The sequence below is a fragment of the Anneissia japonica genome, unplaced genomic scaffold (assembly GCF_011630105.1).
Source record: "Anneissia japonica isolate Jap-2015-1 unplaced genomic scaffold, ASM1163010v1 scaffold1149_len126086_cov162, whole genome shotgun sequence".
Taxonomy (NCBI): Eukaryota; Metazoa; Echinodermata; class Crinoidea; order Comatulida; family Comatulidae; genus Anneissia; species Anneissia japonica.
The window spans coordinates 11,164-38,302 of NW_022744885.1; the positions used below are offsets into that span (position 1 = coordinate 11,164).

At 32.9% G+C, this 27,139-nt stretch overlaps 2 protein-coding genes across 3 annotated transcripts; both read left to right on the forward strand.

Moving 5' to 3' along the window:
- The first annotated feature begins 353 nt into the window (after positions 1 to 353).
- On the forward strand, positions 354 to 13,052 carry LOC117119732 (protein canopy homolog 4-like). 2 transcript variants are annotated; one of them, XM_033264580.1, is made up of 7 exons: positions 354 to 549; positions 1,107 to 1,227; positions 4,012 to 4,098; positions 8,588 to 8,720; positions 9,203 to 9,326; positions 9,545 to 9,618; positions 10,785 to 13,052. In XM_033264580.1, the coding sequence occupies exons 1-7, from the start codon at positions 429 to 431 to the stop codon at positions 10,953 to 10,955; spliced, it is 831 nt and encodes a 276-aa protein (XP_033120471.1). In that variant the 5' UTR covers positions 354 to 428; the 3' UTR covers positions 10,956 to 13,052. The 2 variants fall into 2 exon arrangements, with proteins under 2 accessions (XP_033120471.1, XP_033120472.1); XM_033264581.1 differs by lacking the exon at positions 10,785 to 13,052 and having other exon boundaries at positions 9,545 to 10,604.
- Positions 13,053 to 20,627: 7,575 nt separating this feature from the next.
- LOC117119731 (protein canopy homolog 4-like) lies at positions 20,628 to 26,843 on the forward strand. Its single transcript, XM_033264579.1, has 6 exons — positions 20,628 to 20,849; positions 21,674 to 21,794; positions 23,410 to 23,496; positions 24,794 to 24,926; positions 25,411 to 25,534; positions 26,051 to 26,843. Exons 1-6 carry the CDS (start codon positions 20,729 to 20,731, stop codon positions 26,293 to 26,295), a joined length of 831 nt encoding a protein of 276 aa, XP_033120470.1. The 5' UTR covers positions 20,628 to 20,728; the 3' UTR covers positions 26,296 to 26,843.
- The last annotated feature ends 296 nt before the right edge of the window (positions 26,844 to 27,139 follow it).

Sequence of the window (27,139 nt, forward strand, 5' to 3'; positions counted from 1 at the left end):
GCTTAGTTCGTAGTTGGGAAAAAGGTGGAGACCTTTTACATCAGAGTGTATTAGTACTCTTTACGCCCTCTACATAGGTTCAATAAAGGGGGAATCCCTAATCGAAGCATCCATTTTCACTCAAAATATTGTTGCATTACTGAATGTTACCGTACAATCTTACTTACTTACATAAAGTAAACTAATGAGTCTATATACTTAACACACACACACACACAGTATATTAGCATACCAATAAGGACCTATTGGCAAAATTTATATAATTATTAATAAACCGTAACTGTCATTATACCTTTTTCAGTAATGGAATGTGCCACCTTATGTGGGTAAATAGTAACGCTTTCCAATTTATTTAATATAACTTCCGTAATTGTTTCCTTGTTCTGTTCTACTTGGCCTGTCCATCTCAGCGACATATATATGTAGAAATGAGAAGAAAGGGCGTAATTTTTGTTTTCATCGTAGTATGCCTTATAAGCATTGCTTTGTGTGAAGAAGAAGATGAAGATGATCCAACTAATCCGCACAGAGACCCGTCAAAGTGTGAAGGTAGGCAAGCAAGAGCAAGAGATAAATCAGAGTCTACGCGTACTAGGCCTGGTAGTAGTACTGAGTATTTCAGATCTAAACAAGGCCTAGCCTAGACCTCTAGGCTAGGATATATATATTTTTTCTCAATTCAACAGGTCGCTAGGCTGAGGCAGGAGGGTGCCCTAGTACTTTATTACTACTACTTCGAGCCCTCTTTCTTGTCGTTGTGTGTAACTAGCCAGCCAGAGGAATGCTTGACTGACCAAAGCAAAGCTCCCCTTGGCCTTGCCCACCCAATTCCACGCGATCTCCTCAGATATTGCAAATCTTTCTGAAGACGTGTATGATTGTAATAAAATAAATTTATAAATGTAAATAACTGAAATAATATTAATAATAAAAATAACGAAGTAGAATAAAGTAATCCAGCACCTATATTATGTACCACCTCTTTGTAATAAATATATTTACTGTAGACGGTTATTCTGATCATTGGATAAGTAAATAACAGCCATGTACAGCAGCACAATATTATTCATGTTTAAATGTGTATTGATTTGTTTTTTTCATTGCAGTTTGCAAGTATGTGGTTACTGAATTAGAGGGAAATCTACTAGATACTTCAAAAACACATGAAGTTTTTAAGATTGGACATGAGTTTGATAAGGAGAAGAAGGAAGTCAAGTACACAAAATCGTAAGTAATACTGTATAGACAAGACTAGGAATTTACCAAAGAAAAAAGCTTGTGAAATATGGCATATGACCGGTTGAGCCGCCGACAAGTTGAGCCGCCGGTCATTTCTATGGAACGCCAAGCGCGTCTCTCAGTGAATGTAGTGCGTTAATTGCGGCGTATTTCAATTAACTTATTCGTTATTTGTACTATTTTGTTAAATTATTTAATTAAATTATTATAACACATTTAAATTTATTGTTTATATTCATCTGTCTATTTAAAATCAAATTGGTTTTGCTGAGTATTTGATGAGTCGGCTTGCCGATGTCATCAGTGAATGAACCTCCCGGATACCAGCTACATTATTTTTAATGTGTTTATTTACGTTTGGTTTGCGGCGTATTTCAATTAACTTATTCGTTATTTGTACTATTTTGTTAAATTATTTAATTAAATTATTTATAATATATAAGTATAACAAATAGTACAAAATATAAAATATATAAATTACAAAACCATAGTAAATACTGTATAATAACCTAGGCCTAACACATTTAAATTTATTGTTTATAGTCATCTGTCTATTTAAAAATCAAATTGGTTTTACTAATTTTACTTATTACTGTTTAATTGTTATTATTATTAATTATTTTTGTTTTATCTTCCATGGTTAATTTGCTGAGTATTTGATCAGTCGGCTTGCCGATGTCATCAGTGAATGAACCCCCCGGATACCAGCTACATATTCATCCCACAGTCTTGTCAGTCGTTGATTTGCTCGTAGTTCGTGAAGTAAAAGTTCTGTAATTGAAAATTAGAATTTAAATGTGTTAGGCCAATGTTATTATACAGTATTTACTATGGTTTTGTAATTTATATATATTTCTATTTTTGTACTATTTGTTAAACTTAGGCTATACATAATAAATGATAAGAATGTATGGAGTTTTTTTTTTTTTTACTATCTGGCAAGCCAACTGAGCAAATACTCACAAAATTTTAATTAAAACGATAGAAAGATCAAGTAAATAAATTGAAATACGTCCCAAAAATATTTAATAAATCAGTGCAAAAACCGAGTATTAAATAAATTGAAATAATTGAGTAAATAAACTGAAATACATCCCAAACAACAGTACCAAGAACGAATAAGTTAATTGAAATACGCCGCAATTAACGCACTACATTCACTGAGAGATGTGCTTGGCATTCCATAGAAATGACCGGCGGCTCAACTTGTCGGTGGCTCAACCGGTCATAATCCGTGAAATATCCCCTGAATGTCGTATCATTGGTCTCTACATATTAATTACATATAACCCTTCATGAAACGAAAGAGGAGATTACAAACAAAATGTTCATGTTTCTACCAGACAGGTTCATGATGGCTAGGCAACCTGTCCCTGATTGCTTGGCACCAGCCCAGCTGGCATCAACCCTGGGACACCTTTATCAGGTTCAAGTTCCTTTCGTGGACTGAATTTACACCGTTAAGCATATATGTCCACTTGATGGAAAATGTATAATATAAATCCATGAATAATGTATGAATTAAAATAACAAATACAGCTGACTTGGTTACTTAGGAAAGACTTTCTTTATACCTTTCTTGCCAACATGTTTTGTTAAAGATCGTCAGAGGAGGGTGGGAAACAAATAAAAATAAAATTTTGTTTTCTTATTTAGCTAATAGTTTTGCCATAAACATCCAGGCACAGGCCAAAAATGAAAATAAAATTTTATTGGTGAATGTAAACAGTGCAGTATGGGATGGTTAAATGCTTTATATTTTTATAATTAGGAAGAAATATATCTTATTTTTGGGGATTTCAAGGCAGGGCGAGCATAATCAAAATATAGAAAAATTTCTATTATATGCTCGTGGTGGCAGGTGCGTTAACTGGCCATTTTTTTTTTAAATCACCATTATTGGCGTGCGGCAGGCTCGCTAAAAAAATATGCAGAAAGTCTCGCCTGAAGAACAATTCTGCTATAGAACGTCTTTAATAATTCAATGTTCAACATAAACTTAATTAGAAAGACCTTTCAGATTACTCATCCTGCTATTAATCTTTAATGTTCAAAATGTATTTACCATGTATAGTGTCTCATTATGTGATGTTGTGGTCAGTTGACGACCTCATATTCGTTTCTGAATAAAATGGTCTCTATAATGCACACATATAGAGTAAATATTTATAAAATATTCAAATTAGGTTTTCTGCATAGCAATGTAAACTCAATATAAAAAATAGGTAAATAACAAAAAAAATATATGATCACATGATATAATCATATCAAGCATAGTTCTTCAACAAACTTATCCGATTTCAATTGAAAAAAATTGGCTCTGGGAGGGCGCTCACTATTAAGGCGAGAGCCCTCCCAGATACCTTAACCCTTGTGTCACCACTGGACCAACAAGTATAGATGCAGTATACATTTAAGTTAAATTATAGAAGGGTAATCTGCAAGAATGTAGTACCCGCTGCTTACTTGAACTCGAATTCAACACTGGCCATCAGGCGCAAGCTTGGTGGTCTAGAGGTATGATGCCAGGCTAGTGATCTGGTGATCGTGGGTTCGAGTCCCAGCTGAGAACAACTTGCAATTCAGTACATTTCAACGTCAGGTAGGGAAAAATTACACCTATACAAGAATAAAAAAGTTTCCGCAACCAAATTCTTAAGAAGACCCCCCCCCCCTTGGTAATTCAAACCTAAATACGGTACTGTACTGTACATCTTGTTGGATTGTCAGATAACAGTGCAAATTGATTCTGATGATGTGTTTTTCTTGCAGTTTGGTCAGACTTATTGAGGTGCTAGAGGGTGTATGCGATAGAATAATGAACTATAATATACATGCTGAAAGAGAGTCAAGCCGCAGGTACAACACTACCATGATACATTTTTGTTTGTCGTCGTAAATATCAATGACAGGAATCTACATTAGTTGTACAGTACTGTATTATAGAATAAATAATGAATGTTTTTATTCGTAATTGAAAGAACACTCGCCTAAGTTAAAAGATGAATGGACTGTTCCATTTAACTCAACATTCCTCTTTCAGGTCCTCAAAATCCTCTTTGAATGGAACATTCTGTGTTTCAACTTATAATAATGTCGTAGGCCGGGATTTGAACACAGACACACTAGTACAACGATATGGCTGCTGATCTGTATGTTTCATTATTCTTCAACCAACTTGAATTTCAACAATCAAATCACCAGTCTCAAGTAAAACATAACAAAAAAAAAACCTCTGCAATAAACAAACAACTTATTGCTGTCATGTAAATTTACTTAGTCATGTAAAATCACAACATCAAATAATATTAATAATATCACTATTAATATCACATTAATAATATCATCATAATTCCTAGAGCAATTAGGGCTCTAAATTGTAGGTAAATGTTTCATACTTTTGCACTTTGTTTCTTTGTTTGTGTTTGTTCTGCCTTTTGGAATGTGTTTTTACCACAGAGCAAAACAAATTTCTATGTTCTCCTGAACAATGACAATAAAATATGATTAATTGATTGATTGATTGATAACAACAGTGGTATATAGGCTGCTTTTGAATCTAAGCATCAGGCCTATACTCCAAAATTATATATGCTACTCTTATTCATAGCATTCAAACCACCAACAAATAATATAATTTCAATGTAAACATAAAAAAATAGCTATTATCAAGTATAACTTGGCCATCCTGACTTACCCAACAGAGGTATGTACAGACTATAATAGGCCTTTTTCATTACGTTCGGTGCTTTTATTAACATTACATTCAGTGCTTTGAAACATTACGTTCGGTGCTTTTATCATTACCTTCGGTGCTTTTGCCACACTTATGGATCTTTTATCATTTGGTGCTTTTTAGTTTTATCTTTCGGCCCTTTCATCATTACGTACGGTTCTTTTATCATTCGGTGCTTTCATGACCTTTGACTTCGGGTCAAGAGGAAAAAATCAACAGCTGTGGGAACGAGCCTATTGGAACTTGCGCGCTCCTTCTCTCTTCTTCTCTTTCATTTTTTTTTTCTTTTCTTCTTTCAACTTCTTAGTTTCATTACTGTTACGCTATATTATATTCATGTTTTGAAACACAGGTGGGCACGCATTCTTCATATAATATATATATATATATATACCTGTCTCTTATACACATCTCTATTCATTGTAGCATAGCTCTCAACGAATGTAGTCCTGTAAATAAATGAATAAAGAAATTGTGTAATAAAATGCCTCTGGTGGGACTCGAACCTGTGACCTCTCGCTGTCAAGGCGAGCGTCATAACCATTAGACCACGGAGGCTTCATGGTTAAACAGATTCAAATACCACCAGATACACTCTATTACACAATAAGTATGTATATAATTTAACAGTGTTAATGGCTATCTTGATTTATATTTCGGTGTATGCTATTATTTGTTTCTAGCCGTACTTTTCTCCCCAAGAGATGGGTGTTCTCCCTGTACCCTCCCACTGCACTGGCTCCACCCATGCTTCACGAATTGCCTTTTTCCAACTTGGGACCCCTGCAAATGTGTATCTTTGTTGTAATATAAATGCTAAGTTTTTATTATTTATTTGAGGTATATTTATTAAAAATTTAACATCAAAAACATACATAGCAGCAACAAAGGCTGAATTGCGTATGAATTAAGAAGTAAGTATAAAATATATATTATATAATATTAAAAAGGTACTAAGACAAAATAAAAAGACAAAAAAATAAATACCAATATCAAAATATGAGATAACCACGGAAGGAGCATTTGTAAAACGACCGGACAGTAAAGGGAGGGGGAAATAAATCAGTCAACTGGAGGGGGAAAATTTTGAGTTTAACTTTTATTTATTACCGGTTTTATTTATTACCGGTATTATTATTTGGTTACCGGTAATTAATTAATTAATTAATTAATTACCTTTCTTTTATTTAAATAAGCCTGCTTCTTCATATCTGGAATAAAGAAGAGTCCCCCCTAGTTATTTTTGTTTTCAATACCAGGTCTATAGTGATAATCTTATATTTATATTTGCCCTAATATACCACCAGAATCATGTGGAAAAAACTTTCCCTTTCCCTTTCCCTTTCAAACTTAGGGACAAGAAAATGTAGATCCAGGTCTTCTAATACTGTTTTGATTGATCGAGACATTTTTGTTTTCGTTAGTTATTATTATTTTATCACTAAGATAATCACATGTCGAATATGTTTTGTTACATGCGATTTTCCACTAGGCTCATTCCCACAGCCGTTGATTTTTTCCACTTGACCCGATGTCAAAGGTCATGAAAGCACCGAATGATAAAAGAACCGTACGTAATGATGAAAGGGCCGAAAGGTAAAAGCACCAAATGATAAAAGAGCCGAAGTGCGGCAAAAGCACCGAACGTAATGTTAAAAGGACCGAACGTAATGTTCAAAGCACCAAACTTAATGTAAAAGCACCGAACGTAATGTAAAAAGCACCGAACGTAATGTAAAAAGCACCGAACGTAATGTAAAAGCACCGAACGTAATGTTAAAAGGGCCGAATAGCAAATGCGCCGAACGGAAAAGAGCCACCAAAGGCAGTAACGGCGTTCCATATACAACACCAGACACCCCGTATTCTAAACTTCTAGACATAATTTATCTTTCTTCTAATAAGTTGCATAATGGATAAAACCACATCGTAACTGATTAACAATAATTTTAAAAATATATGATAAACTTTCAATTTCTATGCAGTATCCAAACAATGAAATCATAGGTTATACTTTGAAAGATTCTCAGCCAGCCTACGACGGCCTGGCTGCACCCTAACGCAAGGTGACTTACATTATGATGACAGTTCAACACGAAGTTAGGCTTCGGATGAAGGATGCCATCAAAACAAAACGTCCCTAAATACACATAACCTCATCTAGCCTAACAATATTTACATGAGGTTACTCCTATATAAAAACCGAAAGGTCCACTGATTAATCTCAGATAAGAAAGTATAATACATACTCCAAGTATTGAAATACACGCCATCGTGTTGGGATTCAATATTTCGACATTAATTATGTCATCATCAGGAAACCATGATACATTTTTGTTTGTCGTAAATATCAATGACAGGAATCTACATAAGTGGTACTGTATTAGAGAACAAATAATGAATGTTTTTATTCGTAATTGAAAGAACACTCGCCTAAGTTAAAAGATGGATGGACTGTTCCATTTAAATCAACATTAATTTTTCAGGTCAAAATCCTCTTTGAATGGAACATTATATTCAGTTTACGACAATAATATTCTCTCATTGCATTAATAAACATTAACTATCTGTGTATATATGCTCCTCACAAGAGACTCAGCCTTAAAATCAATTACCTCTGAGAAATAAAATTTCAAAAGCCTGAAGCTCTGTCCACACTGTCGAATTTTCTTTGACAAAAAACTGCTGTATGCCAATATATAGTTACCAACCCTCTGGCATCGTGCATCCCGCATTTCAAAATGATTTTGGATGAAACACGCATTTTGCAGAAACACATATGTGATCAGAAATTTGTCACGCATTTAAAACAAGTCTATGCGTGATAACGAATTATCACAAATTCATGGGAAAATGGAATTAGAAGAAATTGGTTTTAGGCCTATCAAAAATATAAAAACGATCATGCAGTAGCTTGAGTCATTAGGGAGCTTTTGTTTTCTTGTTCGAGAATCAATTTACCGAGAAAATTTCTCTTTCCCGACCAAAACAACCCAACCAACCATGCACTTGGTAGAATCTAGTATTCGCATGCGGTCTTGCGCTTTCATTGTCACAACCAACCGCTGATTATGTGACTGGAACCCGGGCTCCAGGGTTCCACCCCTGACCCCTGGTGCCCCCCACCCCCATCCAATTGGTGTATAGCAGGGGTATAGTCACATATTTCAAATATCTCAGGTTGGTAACTATGCCCATATGTATTCATGATGTGCCTATATAATTATGGTAATGATGTGATGTCATAATGACCATATTTAGGCATGTCACATGTTTTGATCAAATAAAATTTGACAGTCTGAACGGAAGGTATTCAAAAGAAAAGCTTAACAATATAAAGAGAAATACTTGATTGAGGCTTGTGATCTGATGTGGTCGTTTTTGAAACAATGCTTTCTATTGTCCCCTTATCACAATCCTAGAGTAGAAATACAGTATCATTATTTAAATTCTATTCGATGGTGCATCATGAGATTTAATACAATTGACGTTGGGTAGGGCACAACGTCATTCCTCTTTCAGATTGTGTTTTGCCTGTACATAAGCAATAATTAGAATGCATCAATTTCTTGTATCGATCCTTATCATTACAATATTATAAATTCATTTCAGATTAGCTAAAGGTACACCTGAGACGATGCAGACTCTAAAAGATCTGCGAAACAAAGGGGTAAAAGTTGATCTTGGAATACCAGATGACATGTGGGATATACCATCTGCTCCAGTTTACAAAATGAAACAATATGTTAGTATCTGAAATGATATCTTTTGTTTTCTTACCATAATTCATTTTGTGATTAGCCAAAGGTAGCAGTGAGACAATGTTCCAGTTTACAAATAAAAATCATAGCATCATAAAAATATGCTTTTAAATGAGCAATTTTATTCAAATTATGAAACTTTTTGAAATATATATCTTTAATTATAATTTTTATTTTCATCATTAAATTTATTAATGTAATTACTATCATTTTATATTTACTATTGCTTTATTATTATTTTATTATTATTATAATGGCTATCCTCTTGGAATATAGCACTTTAATGTAATTGTAACTCATTTATAATTTACATTATTTTATTATAAAAATTGTTATTACAGTATGATTATTTATATTATTGTTGTAGTTATTTATTATCAGTATGTTGGATGGTGTAACAGCAGACATGCCATAAATCTAAAAAAATTTGGCTAAACATTTTATTATTATCATCATTGTGTTGTAGTGCGACACACTCATAGAGACCTATGAGCAACTGATTGAAGAATGGTACTTTGACGAACCATCCGATAGAAAAGATCTCACCACATTATTGTGCATTGACAACTATCTACCTAAAGGTGATGACGGTAAGGCACTAAATTTAGCTTTCGTACAGCACCACCATATATTTTGAATACTGAACTACTTTATTATAACGCTAAATAATTCTTTATTTGTCCTCATTCTAATCGGAAATTTGCGATTTGGTTGATTTGTTGGTTAATTGAATAATTAAATTCAAATTTGGAGACTTTATATAGAGAAACTCTTATGTTAGATTTAACTTTTACTTTAAATTCTTCAGAATGTCTAAAGGAAGTCTGGACAGGCAAGGAGAAAGTTAATTTTGAGAATAATCAAAAAGAAGAGGATGAAAAGATAGAGAAAGAGAAAAATAACAGTAAAAAGGGGAAAAATAAAAAAAATAGCAAGAAGGAAAAAAAGAAAGGAGACCAAAGGAAAGATAAATCAAAGAAAAGAAAATCCTCAGAAGAATATAAAAGCAATCCATCAACTGAAAAAAGGAAAACAGAACTCTGATAAAAATCAAAGAAAAGGAAAAAAATAGTTTACAGTAACTGTAGGAGATAATCATAACTCAGTTTTTTGGGGTATACTGGTAAATTATTTTTAAAAAGTATACATTTAGCATTCCATTTTTTAGAAAGAAATACCAAGTTTGGGGATTTTATTTGTAGTACTGTATTTATTCAAATGTATGTTTTTATAATTATACAGGTAGTTGAAAGTTGTTTAAAGAATGTTTTTATTCCAAGTGGTTTAATTTGTTAAAAAATAATTTAAAAATACAATCTTACTTGCTTACAGCAAAGCATAGCATGGTACACTACATGCATTCCACACTACATGCAATCAGTTTAAAAATTGAATTTAAAATTCAGTTGATACTACATAGCATACAATTTACTTAGATTATTAGGTACTGTACATCCCCCACCCCCATATAATTAGAATGACAAGATAATTAAAATCACATGTATTGTCGCATTAAAAAAAGTCCCTGTATTCCAGTTATATCACTGCTTCCCTTTGATCAGCCATACAAGTTAAATTAAGTTTAAGTATGTATTTCCCCAAAAGATACTAAAAAACGTAATTTTGTAGGATAATTTCTAAAACTATGGTACTTGCTATGTAATTGATGCCCTATTTTAGATGAATTTAAAGTTATAGAAGTTTGAAACCCACCTATTTAAACAGTATATTATGTTTATTATGGTGTATATTTATTTATTTATGCCATAGATAAGTAGCCCTTATACAGAAACTAAATGTGAGCTATATGCCACCTCCTTTCCAATGCAACATACCAGAATCCTCAGGTTTAGTTTGTAGACATTTTGTAGAAACTATAACAATTTCAATAATATTATTTATTATATCATATTATTTCATAAATGCATATCCAACGTACAAATTTGCATCACTTTATACCTGTCTCTTATACACATCTAGATGTGTATAAGAGACAGAGCAAGGAGAAAGTTAATTTTGAGAATAATCAAAAAGAAGAGGATGAAAAGATAGAGAAAGAGAAAGAGGAGAAAAATAACAGTAAAAAGGGGAAAAATAAAAAAAATAGCAAGAAGGAAAAAAAGAAAGGAGACCAAAGGAAAGATAAATCAAAGAAAAGAAAATCCTCAGAAGAATATAACAGCAATCCATCAACTGAAAAAAGGAAAACAGAACTCTGATAAAAATCAAAGAAAATGAAAAAAATAGTTAACAGTAACTGTAGGAGATAATCATAACTCAGTTTTTTGGGGTATACTAGTAAATTATTTTTAAAAAGTATACATTTAGCATTCCATTTTTTAGAATAAATTACCAAGTTTGGGGATTTTATTTGTAGTATTTATTCAAATGTATGTTTTTATAATTATAATTGAATAGTTGTTTAAAAAATGTTTTTACTCCAAGTGGATTAGTTTGTTAAAAAATAAATAAAAATACAATCTCACCTGCTAACAGCAAAGCATAACATAGTAAAATTAATGTACATTCCACAATACATGTAATATAAGCAGTTTAAAAAAATGAGTTTAAAATGCAGTTGATACTACATAGCATACAATTTAATTAGATTATTAGGTACTCTACATCCCCCCACCCCCATATAATTAGAATGACAAGATAATTAAAATTACATGTATTGTCGCATTAGAAGTCCCTGTATTCCAGTTATATCACTGCTTCCCTTTGATCAGCCATACAAGTTAAATTAAGTTTAAGTATGTATTTTCCCAAAAAGTTACTAAAAAATGTAATTTTGTAGGATAATTTCTGAAACTATGATACTTGCTATGTAATTGATGCCCTATTTTAGATGAATTTAAAGGCTATAGAAGTTTGAAATCCACCTATTCAATCTGTATATTATGTTTATTATGGTATACAGTATATTTATTTATTTATGCATAAAAAAGTAGTCCTTATACTGAACTAAATGTGAGCTATATGCCACCTCCTTTCCAATGCAACATACCAGAATCTTCAGGTTTAGTTTGTAGACATTTTGTAGAAACTATAACAATTTCAATAATATAATTTATTATATCATATTATTTCATAAATGCATATCCAACCTACAAATTTGCATCACTTTATACTGTGCAAAAGCATGCTGCAAAAAGCATGGAATTAAATGGATTAAATCAATAAATTTCAACATTTTATACCAGTATATAGTTTAAGATAAACATTTTAAACAATTTTAATTTTGTTAGTAGGGCCTACATATGGAACAACAGTGCTTGGTTAGTTTTGTGTGAGGGAAAAAATTAGTTTGAAAAAAACAGAAGGGGGTCAGAGCTGTTCCTTCAAATATATGTTTTTCTGTACCAGCCCCTGTGTTTGTAGTATGGGCAATTATGTTAGGCATTCTGTAGTTGGAATATTATTACTTCTATCTTAAGCCCTGGCCAGACTAAAATTTTACTTGACAAAAAACATGTGACATGCCTAAATATGGTCATGATGACATTGACCATATATAGGCACGTCATGACTATATATGGGCATACAAGTTTTTTGTCAAAGAAAATTTGATAATCTGGACAGAGCATCACTTTTTGTTTTTTTCTTGTTTTTGTTATTTCCTTCAGGTTAGATTTATGCCGGGCACTCACTGTGTCGTAAGACAGTCGTACGCAACGGTGTCTGCTGATTGTCGGTAGCCGTCTGAACGGATCGTCATTAAAAACAATCCGTTGCGCACGTGTTGCGTTGCGTTCTTCATTGAATTGCGTCGGCCGACAAGCATCGTGCGCAGTGAGTGAGTGTCCGGCTTTAGTGACCAGTTTAACTAGAGCACCTATGAGTACTGTTCCAGTTGGCCATGTGTCTCAAACTGCTGGAGAACAGTGCAGTGTTATACTGGCTTGTTCTTAATTTGATTCTTTGATATATTGCTTCTGATTAGTTTTAGGATAGCTGTTCGTGGGTTTTCTTTATTTTTTTTTTTTTCATATTCTTGAAGCACTTTGAAATGATTTGTAAGCCGCTATACAAGTCAACTTCCACTTACACGATGCAGAGCAGTCATATCCTTTCCCTCTCCTTATTACCAACCCACCATTTTAAACATGATACATGATGGCAATGTAAATCTGGTAGAAGGGGTTTTTTTTTTAAATGATATCTCACTTTGTATGTTTTTGTTTGAAATAATTTTACAAAGTTGCATAGAACATAGTTCACCAATGCTGCAACTTGAAAGTGTTTATCATTATCTTCAATTGACAATTTACATCACAATGTTTGTTTTTAGAAATAAAAGTAGGCATAAATAAGATACAGTATTTTGTTATGACTTTTATTTAGTATCATGAGTCTGAACAAATATCTAAACATTGGCAAAAGACATCATACCACACATGTTTTAAAAATGTATCATTCGAAACAATACAATAAATTTGTTAAAGCATCCACAAGTTTGTGTATTACCATGATAGCACCATGCGAATACCATAGGATCATCGAAGCAGGCTGAAACCAACTACAGTATTGTACATTTGTAGTACAATTACCATAAAAGTACCATGCAGATATGGTAATACAATGATAGTACCATACACACCAAACAAGTATCATGGAGTACCATGCACAAGGGTGGTACTTTCCTTTAAGTACCATAAACCTTTAGTATTTATATGGTACTTTTGTGGTATTACCATTTCATTAATGGTACATTTATGGTAGTACCATGGTAGTGTATTGTACTTCTATAGTTTAACGTGGTAATTCCCAATTATGTTGGGTGCTTCTGTGGTAATACTATGGTAATACCATGGTAAACATGAATGTACCATGGTTACTATGGTAATACTATAGTAATATCATAGTAATACTATAGTATTTTGTGGTACTTTTTTGTAAGGGTATATACTAACATACCACATGATGACGGTATAGCCGCCTGTGCTCAGTTTCTCGACACGCACAACCCAACGCAAAACACTATGGATATATGCTCTATCATTAACTTTATTTTGAAATACAACTTCACATTTAACGGTCAGCACTACATACAAACTAAAGGAACGGCCATGAGAACGAAGATGGCACCCAGCTATGCTAATCTTCATGGCAGATTTGGAACAGATTGTATCCAGCCATCACTTAAAACCAACATTCTACTCCAGGTATATAGATGATATATTTATCATTTGGGAACATGGACTTGAAGCTCTAAAAGAATTTCAAACGCACGCAAACAGCTAGACTGGGTTCCAGTCCCTAATCTTTGTCTTATCAGTTGAAATGCTTAAGAATATGTCGATTTTGGCACAAATGGCGTTCCATATTACTTATTTGCATGGCGTTCCATAGTATACTTTTCTGGGATTCTCATCAAAAAAGTTTCTCAACATAAACTGACGCTGGTGGCGCTTTCCGAAATGCGCTAATGTACTACGAAAAATCCATAAATTAGACTTGTGGCAAGTCTACTACCACCACCCTAGCATCAATTTCACACTGGAGCACTCAAACAAACAGATTGCATCATTCCTCGACTTATCCATAGCACTGAAAAATGGTGTCATATCCACTTCCATATACTCTAAGCCCACAGACAATCATAGATACTTGGACTTCAATAGTTTCACCCTCTGAAGCTAAAAGAATCCATCATCTATAGCCAATGCCTTCGACTCAAGCGAATATGCTCGGATCACGCTGATTACGAGCATCAACTTTCTTTTTTGACGTCACACTTCCTAAATTGCCGATATCCTCTACGCGTTACAAAGCTTCAACTAAATCACAAGGAGAGCTTCTCATATATATATATAAGGACAAGCAACAGAGTCAACGGGTACCGCTCATACTAGATCACAGTACTAAAACTCAGTCTCTTACCAACGCTATCAAGCAAGATTACAAATCACTATCTAAGGACCCATCGATAGCACCCATCTTCTGTCAACCTCCTGTACTTGCCAGACAACCTCCCAACTTGAAGTCTTACTCACTTGCTCCCAAGTTACCCACGTCACTCTTGCAACAGACCCAAATGCCAACTATGCCGCATAATTACACCTGGTGCTAACTTCAATGTCCCAGGGACCAATCAGACATTAAACCCACCGACTCTAGATTGTAACACATCTAATGTAGTTTATTATTTTGTACTAAATGTAATAACGGAAATTATGTAGGCGAGACCGGATGTAAACTTAGATTGAGACTCAACAACCATAAAAAATCAGTTAGAGATCAGCAAAAGGGCTTCCCTGCATGGCTGACCACTTTAATTCATTGAACCATTCTATTAGTGACTTGCGCCTTTTAATCCTAGGTACCGATTTCAGATCTACTAAGGCTAGAAAATGTGCTGAGATCCGTTGGATCCTCCGTCTTAAATCTCATATTATAAAGGTTTAAACAAAGACTTAGGCTTTATGAGCGAATATTCTTTTTTGAAATAGTTTTTCTACATTTTGCCTGAGATTTATCAGTCTCCCCTATTCATGCTTGTAACTGTCATGCATTTCAGCTGCCCTTTTCTGGCTCGTTGGTAGATTAACTTTATGCTTATACCGTGTACTTGATAATTTATTCCATTCACACATATTATGCTCGTCTTTTTCTATAATCTATATGATGTTTATAGCAATATACTATGTATAGGATTGATTTATTTGACATTTAACGGGGTTTTGCTCCGACTCTATCTAGTCACCTTTATGATTGCTTTGTTTATATGATGCCAATAGTTCTGTATATTTCATTAACGCTGAAGAAGTCCTGAGGACAGGACGAAATATTCGTTTTTCTATTAAATAATATATATTTTATGTTCTGTCACACGTCAACCTCTGTCATTTATTTTCGTACTTGACTCACATGTTATACTTATTGAGAACATACGTGCAGCTCATCATTATTTTGATGCCTACTCTCTCTCTCTCTCTCTCTCCTGTCTCTTATACACATCTAGATGTGTATAAGAGACCATGATTATATTCAATAAAACAGATAGGTGTTTTATTACCAGAATTCATGAACATACTACCTTATCTAACAGTGTAGTTCATAATCACGTTCATACCTGCGATAATTTTCGTTAAATTTCAGGACTCCATAATTTACCGTACCTAACACACTTAATGATGATTCTATAGCTAACTTTAAATCCTTAATTTACTCTAATAATAATATAATTGATAATTCTTCAAATTGGTCCCACTTGGTTATTTAAAGAAGCGCTTGCTATTCACCGGCATGAGCCTTCACTTACTGTGGTCTAAGAGCTTCTAGAGAATTAAAACTGTTTATTTAATTTTGACTACACCCTATGCCATTAGACTAATCACAATCGCTGCTTATTACTATCTTATAGTTCATCAATTGTATTTGCATATCGTAACATGTTTGGTACTTATTTTCACTATGTTTTTTTTTTATTCCTGATGATGACTAAATAAAGTCGAAACGTTGAGCAATATGACCTCACTTTCTCTATTTGGAATCACCTATGTTTTATTTTATTTGAACCTAGTCAGTGCACCTTTTGGTCACATATATACAAATACAGTAAAAGTATATACATATACCGATACATACAAAACACGAGCGTATACATACATGAACACAGTAAGTCTCTGGTTGACGCAATTTACTTTTTACAATTCAGTAATTGCGAGACCTGTTTTCTTTTTTCTTTTTTTTTTCTCTTTTATGGAGTCGTCCCACTTTTATTTATTCCTTCATTTCTTTGAGCATAACTATTGTTTTGTTACTATTGACATATTTATCACTTATTCTAAATAAATAATATTTCCTTCACGTTAAAATTTTACATATCTAAACATTATACAATCAATACAATAAGTTAATTAATCCAGACCTTTCATAAAACAATCAATGCAACAATGCATAATCACTTAACTGTCAAGAAAATGATGATAATAATAATAATAATAATAATAATAATAATAGTAATAATACTAATAATAATACTAATAATAATAATAATAATCATCATCATAATAATTAACATAGTCAACCATACCCAATAGTTTATTTATCAATATTGAGACCATATTATATATATATAATTTTACTTTTGTTTAATGTTTTTTAACTACTGAATATCCATCCAACAAATCAGTCAGTTAATACATCATATATATCCGGTTTGATCCGTTTGTTAAAATTTGTCTCTAACATTTTAAGGTTAGTATTTGACCATTTATTTTTTTGCATTTTCTTTGTTAATTAAAATTTCACATTCAATTAAAGCTTTTAACTCGTTTAGGAACATTTTCCACGGGCATTTTATCTCCAACACTAATCTTTTTAACATTTAACTTTTGTATATGCAGAAGGTAAGCATGGAGACTATTTAACACGTTCTTAATAACTTCCAAGAACGACTTTAGACCACTGAATTTTAACATTGTACTAACATTACACCAACAGAAGCTTACATCTCTACAATTGAATAGTATATGTCGTTCGTTTTCTATAACATTACAGGTTTCACAACTATTACTGGCAGACAGGTTCCATGTGTGTAACCTATTCTTTGTTGGAATTACTCTATGCAAAAGTTTATAGTTATATTAAGCTATGAAAATATAATACATACTCCAAGTATTGAAATACACGCCATCGTGTTGGGATTCAATATTTCGACATTAATTATGTCATCATCAGGAATGACGTCATTCCTGATGATGACATAATTAATGTCGAAATATTGAATCCCAACACGATGGCGTGTATTTCAATACTTGGAGTATGAATTATACTTTCTTACCTGAGATTAATCAGTGGACCTTTCGATATTAAGCTATGTTTTTCAAATGTAACATGTTAGAAACTTTATTTTTCCAACAAAGTTCTCATTTAATTGTATTAATCTGTAAGTCGATTTCCCACTTGTATTGAACACCTGGAATGGTAGTCCTATATATTGACTGTATAAACGATAAATAAATATCTTTAACACGATGTTTACCTATGATCTGTTCGTAATTTGTCTTACACTCATTGACTTTGTGTTTTAAACAACAAGAATTAAATAACGATTTCTGACCACCTTTGGGGAATTGCGCTTAGTAAAGCAAAATATTATATAATTCCATGGTGTGTCTTAGCGAGGTGGGGAATGATCTCATTCACGGTTTTAAATCTATTCTTTATGATAATATCTCCCATGGTTTTAAAATTACAATCTATCCATGTTTCGGCGAAAAGATTTGAGGTAATATATTTATTTTCCCATAACCTTTGTCGCTTGACTTCACAGATGCATTCTGGTTGTGAGACGTGAATGTCATTAAATCGTATGCAAGCAATAAGCATATTGTTATTGAATGTAGGCATTATGTTTAAAGAATATGACTAAATAGGTTAACTTTTGTCATGCATATTGTATATTCTACAGGAATGCGTATAATATAACGGAATACATTTCCACGTTTCAGTATCTGGGCTTAGAAGTCGCTTTATCCATGATAATTTAAAAAAATCGATCATGGAATTGATGTCAGTCATTTTCAAGCCACCAGAATTAAGGTCTTGCACAATTGTGCTTCTTTTATTTTTTCTCTTTTTCGTTTCCATAAAAAACTATATATAATTTTGTTAACTTGTTTAATAATATTATTCTGTATGTCGATAATACTCGCATTGTATACTATTTTTGTGCAGAGCTAGTGTTTTGATTATTGTGACTTTACCGAAGAAGGATAAGTTTCTTCTTTCCCATGATTTTAAAGCTTGTGCTAAATTTGAAACCTTTTGTCGTTCCAATTTTTTTCAATACACAATTTTTTTAATTATAGCCAATGAAAATCCAAGAAATTTTACGGGTTCCCGGACAAAAGTAATTCCGGATGGATTGTTTGTTTTGTTTTCGTTAGAACAAATCCACAAACCATTGGTCTTGTCTTTATTTAATTTCAGACCAGATACAGCAGAAAACTGTTTAATTTCCTTGAAAAAATTAGCTATACTGACCTCATCTTTTGTAAATATTACAGTCCCCAAAACCAAAACATTTTAGTGATTTAATTATGAATTGCCTGTCAACTGATTCGAAAGCTTTTGCGAAATCTATAAAAATTATGGCCCCGATATCGATTAGTCGGATACTTTCACCAGCAAATCTGCCATTAATATATCCTTTTTGGTCATTGTTAATGGTTGTGCTAATTACTGACTACATCCTCGTGGCTAGCACGTGAGCTGCAATTTTGTAATCTACGTTAAGTAACGTTATTGGTCTCCAGTTTTCTAACTTTTCACGATCACCTTTTTTTAAAGTAAAGTGATAACTCCTTTACGTTGTGATATTGTTAATTTATTATTTTTAAAACAAAAATTAAGGGAGTCACACTGCATGTTGCCGATCTGCTCCCAAAAGGTGCGGTAAAATTCTACTGTGATTCCATCTAATCCAGGGCTTTTGTTTAGCCGCATTTTAAAAATCGCATTTTTACATTCGCGATTGTTAATAAACCCTCGCACTACTTTTTTATTTTCGTCAGAAAGTTAGTTAACAGTGCATTTTGGAAGTATTCGTCAATAGCTGACCCAGATAAATTTTTATTTTTGTATAAGTGTTTATAAAAGTTAACTTGTTCTTTCAGGATTTCATCTGTGTCTGATGTATATTTACCATTGCTTTTTTGTAAGGATGTAATATGTTTCTTTTTAGCATTATTTTTTTTAAACCCATAAAGAATTTAGTATTCTTTTCTCCAACTTCAAACCATTGAAGACGGCTTCTAACTTGTGCCTCTTTTGCTTCGAATGAATATATATGGTCTAATTCTTTCCTTTTGATATTAAGTTTCAATTCTGTTTGCCCATCGATGTAATGTCTAGTTTATTGGTCAGTTCTTCAACTTCTTTGACTAAGGCTTCTTTTTCTTTTTTTTTTCTTCTTTTTTTTTTCCGACCCATAATTGATTGAGAATTCCTTAATTTTAACTTTTAAATATTCCCAGAGCAAATCAGGATTAAGATTGTATTAATTTTTTTTACGTTTTTTTATTATTTGTATCATGTGTATAACGTATTCTTCATCATTCAAAAAACTACTATTCATTTTCCAAAAACCAGGACCTCTTTTTTCTAGTGGTCATTCCGAATTCTGAGCGAAATTGCTTGGTGGTCGGTAAAGAGGGAAGGCCTTATGTCACTATGAATTATATCACCATTTTTATGTAGTGCGCTAGATATACACCTGTTTTCTTTGAATATATATATATATATATATATATATATATCAAAATGTGTGTAAGGATTTAGGGAATATAAACCTGTGTTAGTTTCTCAAAACATTACAGTTGCTATTTCGCCGACAGCAGAAGTTTCACATACAAAAAAAATTAAGGTAACTTCTCAAAATAACAATTTGAGTGTTGAATTGAGTTGAAGGTATTTATATGTTTATGCAATTTATAGGATGAATAGAGATAGGTCCACTATCCTGTTCAATGGTACGCTTGTTTCTTTGATAACAGCCGATAACAGATGAGAATTGAAATAATTTGACGAATCAATGTTCAAAATCTACGTCACTGATTATATTCATTGGCTTAGTTCGTAGTTGGGAAAAAGACTTTTTACATCAGAGTGGATTAGTACTCTTTACGCCCTCTACATAGGTTCAATAAAGGGGGAATCCCTAATCGAAGCATCCATTTTCACTCAAAATATTGTTGCATTATTGAATGTTACCGTACAATCTTACTTACTTACATAATGTAAACTAATGAGTCTATATACTAACACACACACGCAGAGTATATTAGCATATCAATAAGGACCTATTGGCAAAATTTAAATGATTATTAATAAACCGTAACTGTCATTATACCTTGTTCAGTAATAGAATGTGCCACCTTATGTGCGTAAATAGTAATGCTTCCCACTTTATTTAATATATAACTTCCGTAATTGTTTCCTTGTTCTGGCCTGTCCATCTCAGCGACATATATATGTAGAAATGAGAAGAAAGGGTGTAATTTTTGTTTTCATCGTAATATGCCTTATAAGCATTGCTTTGTGTGAAGAAGAAGATGAAGATGATCCAACAAATCCTCACAGAGACCCGTCAAAGTGTGAAGGTAGGCAAGCAAGAGCAAGAGATATCAGAGTCTACGCGTACTAGGCCTGGTAGTAGTACTGAGTAGTTCAGATCTAAACAAGGCCTAGCCTAGACTTCTAGGCTAGGATATATTATTGTATTTTTTCTCAATTCAACAGGTCGCTAGGCTGAGGCAGGAGGGTGCCCTAGTACTTTATTACATACTTCGAGCCCTCTTTCTTGTCGTTGTGTGTAACTAGCCAGCTTGGCTAGGAATGCTTGACTGACCAAAGCTCCCTTTACCCACCCAATTCCACGCGATCTCCTCAGATATTGCAAATCTTTCTGAAGACGTGTATGACTGTAATAAAATTAATTTATAAATATAAATAACTGAAATAATATTATATAGGTGTAATTTGTACCCTACCTGACGTGGAAATGTACCGAATACTCAATACATTTGAAAACTGCGAAAAAAATCGCAAGTTGTTCTCGGGTGGGACTCGAACACACGATCTCCAGATCACTAGCCTGGCATCATACCTCTAGACCTCCGAGCTTGCGCCTGATGGCCAGGGTTGAATTCGAGTCCAAGTAAGCAGCGGGTACTGCAGTGTTGATAATAGTTGTTATTGTCGTGATGGAATAATAGACAATAACTGGATTTGCGTATAATATTAATAATAAAAATAACGAAGTAGAATAAAGTAATCCAGCACCTATATTATGTACCACCTCTTTGTAATAAATATATTTACTGTAGATGCTTATTCTGATCATTGGATAAGTAAATAGCAGCCATGTACAGCAGCACAATATTATTCATGTTTAAATGTGTATTGATTTGTTTTTTCATTGCAGTTTGCAAGTATGTGGTTACTGAATTAGAGGGAAATCTACTAGATACTTCAAAAACACATGAAGTTTTTAAGATTGGACATGAGTTTGATAAGGAGAAGAAGGAAGTCAAGTACACAAAATCGTAAGTAATACTGTATAAACAAGACATAGGGATTTACCAAAGAAAAAAGCTTGTGAAATATCCCCTGAATGTCCTATCATTGGTCTCTACATATTAATTACATATAACCCTTCATGAAACGAAAGAGGAGATTACAAACAAAACGTTCATGTTTCTACCAGACAGGTTCACGATGGCTAGGCAACCTGTCCCTGATTGCTTGGCACTAGCCCAGCTGGCACCATCCCTGGGACACCTTTGTCAGGTTTAAGTTCCTTTCGTGGACTGAATTTACACAGTTAAGCATATATGTCCACTTGATGGAAAATGTATAATATAAAGCCATGAATAATGTATGAATTAAAATAACAAATACAGCTGACTTGGTTACTTAAGAAAGACTTTCTTTTATACCTTTCTTGCCGACATATGTTTTGTTAAAGATTGTCAGAGGAGGGTGGGAAAAAAATAAAAATAAAATTTTGTTTTCTTATTTAGCAAATAGTTTTGCCAAAAACATCCAGGCACAGGCCAAAAATGAAAATAAAATTTTATTGGTGAATGTAAACAATGCAGTATGGGATGGTTAAATGCTTTATATTTTTATAATTAGGAAGAAATATATCTTATTTTTGGGGATTTCAAGGCAGCGGCGAGCATACTCAAAATATAGAAAAATTTCTATTATATATTCGTGGTGGCAGGTGCGTTAATTGGCCATTTTTTTAAAAAATCACCATCATTGGCGTGCGGCGGCTCGCTAAACAAGATGCAAAAAGTCTCGTCTGAAGAACAATTCTGCTATAGAAAGTCTTTAATAATTCAATGTTCAACATAAACTTAATTAGAAATAGAAAGACCTTTCAGATTACTCATCCTGCTATTAATCTTTAATGTTCAAAATGTATTTACCATGTATAGTGTCTCATTATGTGATGTTGTGGTCAGTTGATGACCTCATATTCGTTTCTGAATAAAATGGTCTCTATAATGCACACATATAGAGTAAATATTTATAAAATATTCAAATTAGGTTTTCTGCATAGCAATGTAAACTCAATATAAAAAATAGGTAAAAAAAAAAATATGATCACATGATATAATCATATCAAGCATAGTTCTTCAACAAACTTATCCGATTTCAATTGAAAAAATTGGCTCTGGGAGGGCGCTCACTATTAAGGCGAGAGCCCTCCCAGATACCTTAACCCTTGTGTCACCACTGGACCAACAAGTATAGATGCAGTATACATTTAAGTTTAATTATGGAAGAGTAATCTGCAAGAATGTAGTACCCGCTGCTTACTTCAACCCTAGCCATCAGGTGCAAGCTTGGTGGTCTAGAGGTATGATGCCAGGCTAGTGATCTGGAGATCGTGGGTTCGAGTCCCAGCTGAGAACAACTTGCGATTTTTTTCGCAATTGTTTTTAAACGTACTGAGTATTCAGTACATTTCAACGTAAGGTAGGGAAAAATTACACCTATACAAGAATAAAAAAGTTTCCGGGGCCAAATTCTTAAGAAGAACCCCCCCCCCCTTGGTAATTCAAACCTGAATACGGTACTGTACTGTACATCTTGTTGGATTGTCAGATAACAGTGCAAATTGATTCTGATGATGTGTTTTTCTTGCAGTTTGGTCAGACTTATTGAGGTGCTAGAGGGTGTATGCGATAGAATAATGAACTATAATATACATGCTGAAAGAGAGTCAAGCCGCAGGTACAACACTACCATGATACATTTTTGTTTGTCGTAAATATCAATGACAGGAATCTACATAAGTGGTACTGTATTAGAGAACAAATAATGAATGTTTTTATTCGTAATTGAAAGAACACTCGCCTAAGTTAAAAGATGGATGGACTGTTCCATTTAAATCAACATTAATTTTTCAGGTCAAAATCCTCTTTGAATGGAACATTCTGTGTTTCAACTTATAATAATATTCTCTCATTGCATTAATAAACATTAACTATCTGTGTATATATGCTCCTCACAAGAGACTCAGCCTTAAAATCAATTATCCTCTGAGAAATAAAATTTCAAAAGCCTGAAGCTCTGTCCACACTATCGAATTTTCTTTGACAAAAAACTGCTGAATGCCAATATATAGTTACCAACCCTCTGGCATCGTGCGTCCCGCATTTCAAAATGATTTTGGATGAAACACGCATTTTGCAGAAACACATATGTGATCAGAAATTTGTCACGCATTTAAAACAAGTCTATGCGTGATAACGAATTATCACAAATTCATGGGAAAATGTATTCAAAATTAGAAGAAATTGGTTTTATCAAAAATATAAAAACGGTCATGCAGTAGCTTGAGTCATTAGGGAGCTTTTGTTTTCTTGTTCGAGAATCAATTTACTGAGAAAATTTCTCTTTCCCGACCAAAACAACCCAACCAACCATGCACTTTGTAGAATCTAGTATTCGCACGCGGTCTTGCGCTTTCATTGTCACAACCAACCGCTGATTATGTGACTGGAACCCGGGCTCCAGGGTTCCGCCCCTGACCCCTGGTGCCCCCCACCCCCATCCAACTGATGTAGTCACGTATTTGAAATCTCTCATGTTGGTAACTATGCCCATATGTATTCATGATGTGCTTATATAATTATGGTAATGATATGATGTCATAATGACCATATTTAGACATATCAAATGTTTTGATCAAATAAAATTTGACAGTCTGGACAGTAACGTATTCAAAGTAAAAAAAGTTTAACAATATAAAGAGAAATACTTGATTGAGGCTTGTGATCTGATGTGGTCGTTTTTGAAACAATGCTTTCTATTGTCCCCTTATCACAATCCTAGAGTAGAAATACAGTATTATTTAAATTCTATTCGATGATGCATCAGTAGATTTAATACGAATGACGTTGTTTAGGGCACAACATCATTCCTCTTTCAAATTGTGTTTTGCCTGTACATAGGCAATGTATTGTAGAATGCATCAATTTCTTGTTTCGATCCTTATCATCATTACAATATTATAAATTCATTTCAGATTAGCTAAAGGTACAAGTGAGACGATGCAGACTCTAAAAGATCTGCGAAACAAAGGGGTCAAAGTTGATCTTGGAATACCAGATGATATGTGGGATATACCATCTGCTCCAGTTTACAAAATGAAACAATATGTTAGTATCTGAAATGATATCTTTTGCTTTCCTTAACATAATTAATTTTGTGATTAGCCAAAGGTAGCAGTGAGACAAAGTTCCAGTTTACAAATAAAAATCATAGCATCATAAAAATATGCTTTTAAATGAGCAATTTTATTCAAATTATGAAACCTTTTAAAATATATATCTTTAATTATAATTTATATTTTCATCATTACATTTCTTGGTAATTACCATATATTTACTATTACTTTATTATTATTTTATTATTATTATTATAATGGCTATCCTCTTGAAATAAAGCATTTTAATGTAATTGTAACTCATTTATAATTTACATTATTTTATTATAAAAATTGTTATTACAGTATGATTATTTATATTATTGTTGTAGTTATTATTATCAGTATGTTGGATGGTGTAACAGCAGACATGCAATAAATCTAAAAAAAATTTGGCTAGACCTAATTCTTTTATTATAATCATCATTGTGTTGTAGTGTGACACACTCATAGAGACCTATGAGCAACTGATTGAAGAATGGTACTTTGACGAACCATCCGATAGAAAAGATCTCACCACATTATTGTGCATTGACAACTATCTACCTAAAGGTGATGACGGTAAGGCACTGAATTTAGCTTTCGTACAGCACCACCATATATTTTGAATACTGAACTACTGTATTATAACGCTAAATAAAAATTCTTTATTTGTCCTCATTCTAATCGGAAATTAGCGCTGGGCCCCTGTGGACCCATGTCAGCCGCAGTGTAGCGCCACCCGGCTTAGCTACAAACTTATAATGGACACATTCAGATACAAAGATTAACCTGCCTAAATCTCAATATGAGGGTTATTCAAGGAGCCAAGCGATCAGAGTTTTATAAATTAAAATCTCTTTATCCAAATGATTCACGTTTGATTTGACAATTTGTTGGCTGTTGGAGGTACCCATTGGCAACCCTGTATCTTGTAAGAATTAGGATCAGCATATATCTCTCATACTAGATACATTCAATCTCAATATTTATTTATTTGGTTGATTTGTTGGTTAATTGAATAATTAAATTCAAATTCGGAGACTTTATATAGAGAAACTATTATGGTAAATTTAACTTTTACTTTAAATTCTTCAGAATGTCTAGAGGAAGTCTGGACTGGCAAGGAGAAAGTTAATTTTGAGAATAATCAAAAAGAAGAGGATGAAAAGATAGAGAAAGAGAAAGAGGAGAAAAATAACAGTAAAAAGGGAAAAAATAAAAAAAATAGCAAGAAGGAAAAAAAGAAAGGAGACCAAAGGAAAGATAAATCAAAGAAAAGAAAATCCACAGAAGAATATAAAAGCAATCCATCAACTGAAAAAAGGAAAACAGAACTCTGATAAAAATCAAAGAAAAGGAAAAAAATAGTTAAACAGTAACTGTAGGACATAATCATAACTCAGTTTTTTTGGGTATACCAGTAAATTATTTTTAAAAAGTATACATTTAGCATTCCATTTTTTAGAATGAAATACCAAGTTTGGGGATTTTATTTGTAGTATTTATTCAAATGTGTGTTTTTATAATTATAGTTGAATAGTTGTTTAAAAAATGTTTTTACTCCAAGTGGATTAGTTTGTTAAAAAATAACTAAAAATACAATCTCACCTGCTTACAGCAAAGCATAACATAGTAAAATTAATGTACATTCCACACTACATGTAATATAAGCAGTTTTAAAAAATGAGTTTAAAATTCAGTTGATACAAATGAGTTTAAAATTCAGTTGATACTACATAGCATACAATTTAATTAGATTATTAGGTACTGTACATCCCCCACCCCCATATAATTAGAATGACAAGATAATTAAAATCACATGTATTGTCGCATTAATAGTCCCTGTATTCCAGTTATATCACTGCTTCTCTTTGATCAGCCATACAAGTTAAATTAAGTTTACTAAAAAAGTTACTAAAAAATGTAATTTTGTAGGATAATTTCTGAAACTATGATACTTGCTATGTAATTGATGCCCTATTTTAGATGAATTTAAAGGTTATAGAAGTTTGAAACCCACCTATTCAAACAGTATATTATGTTTATTATGGTATACAGTATATTTATTTATTTATGCATAAAAAAGTAGTCCTTATACAGAACTAAATGTGAGCTATATGCCACCTCCTTTCCAATGCAACATACCAGAATCTTCAGGTTTAGTTTGTAGACATTTTGTAGAAA

Bases quoted from the DNA above. Each gene is read 5' to 3' on its own strand.
- LOC117119732 (XM_033264580.1), top strand. From the start codon at position 429: ATGAGAAGAAAGGGCGTAATTTTTGTTTTCATCGTAGTATGCCTTATA. The intron at 550-1,106 runs GTAGGCAAGCAA...TTTTCATTGCAG, and splicing joins AGACCCGTCAAAGTGTGAAG to TTTGCAAGTATGTGGTTACT. The intron at 8,721-9,202 runs GTTAGTATCTGA...ATTGTGTTGTAG, and splicing joins TTTACAAAATGAAACAATAT to TGCGACACACTCATAGAGAC.
- LOC117119731 (XM_033264579.1), top strand. From the start codon at position 20,729: ATGAGAAGAAAGGGTGTAATTTTTGTTTTCATCGTAATATGCCTTATA. The intron at 23,497-24,793 runs GTACAACACTAC...AATTCATTTCAG, and splicing joins GAAAGAGAGTCAAGCCGCAG to ATTAGCTAAAGGTACAAGTG. The intron at 25,535-26,050 runs GTAAGGCACTGA...TAAATTCTTCAG, and splicing joins TCTACCTAAAGGTGATGACG to AATGTCTAGAGGAAGTCTGG.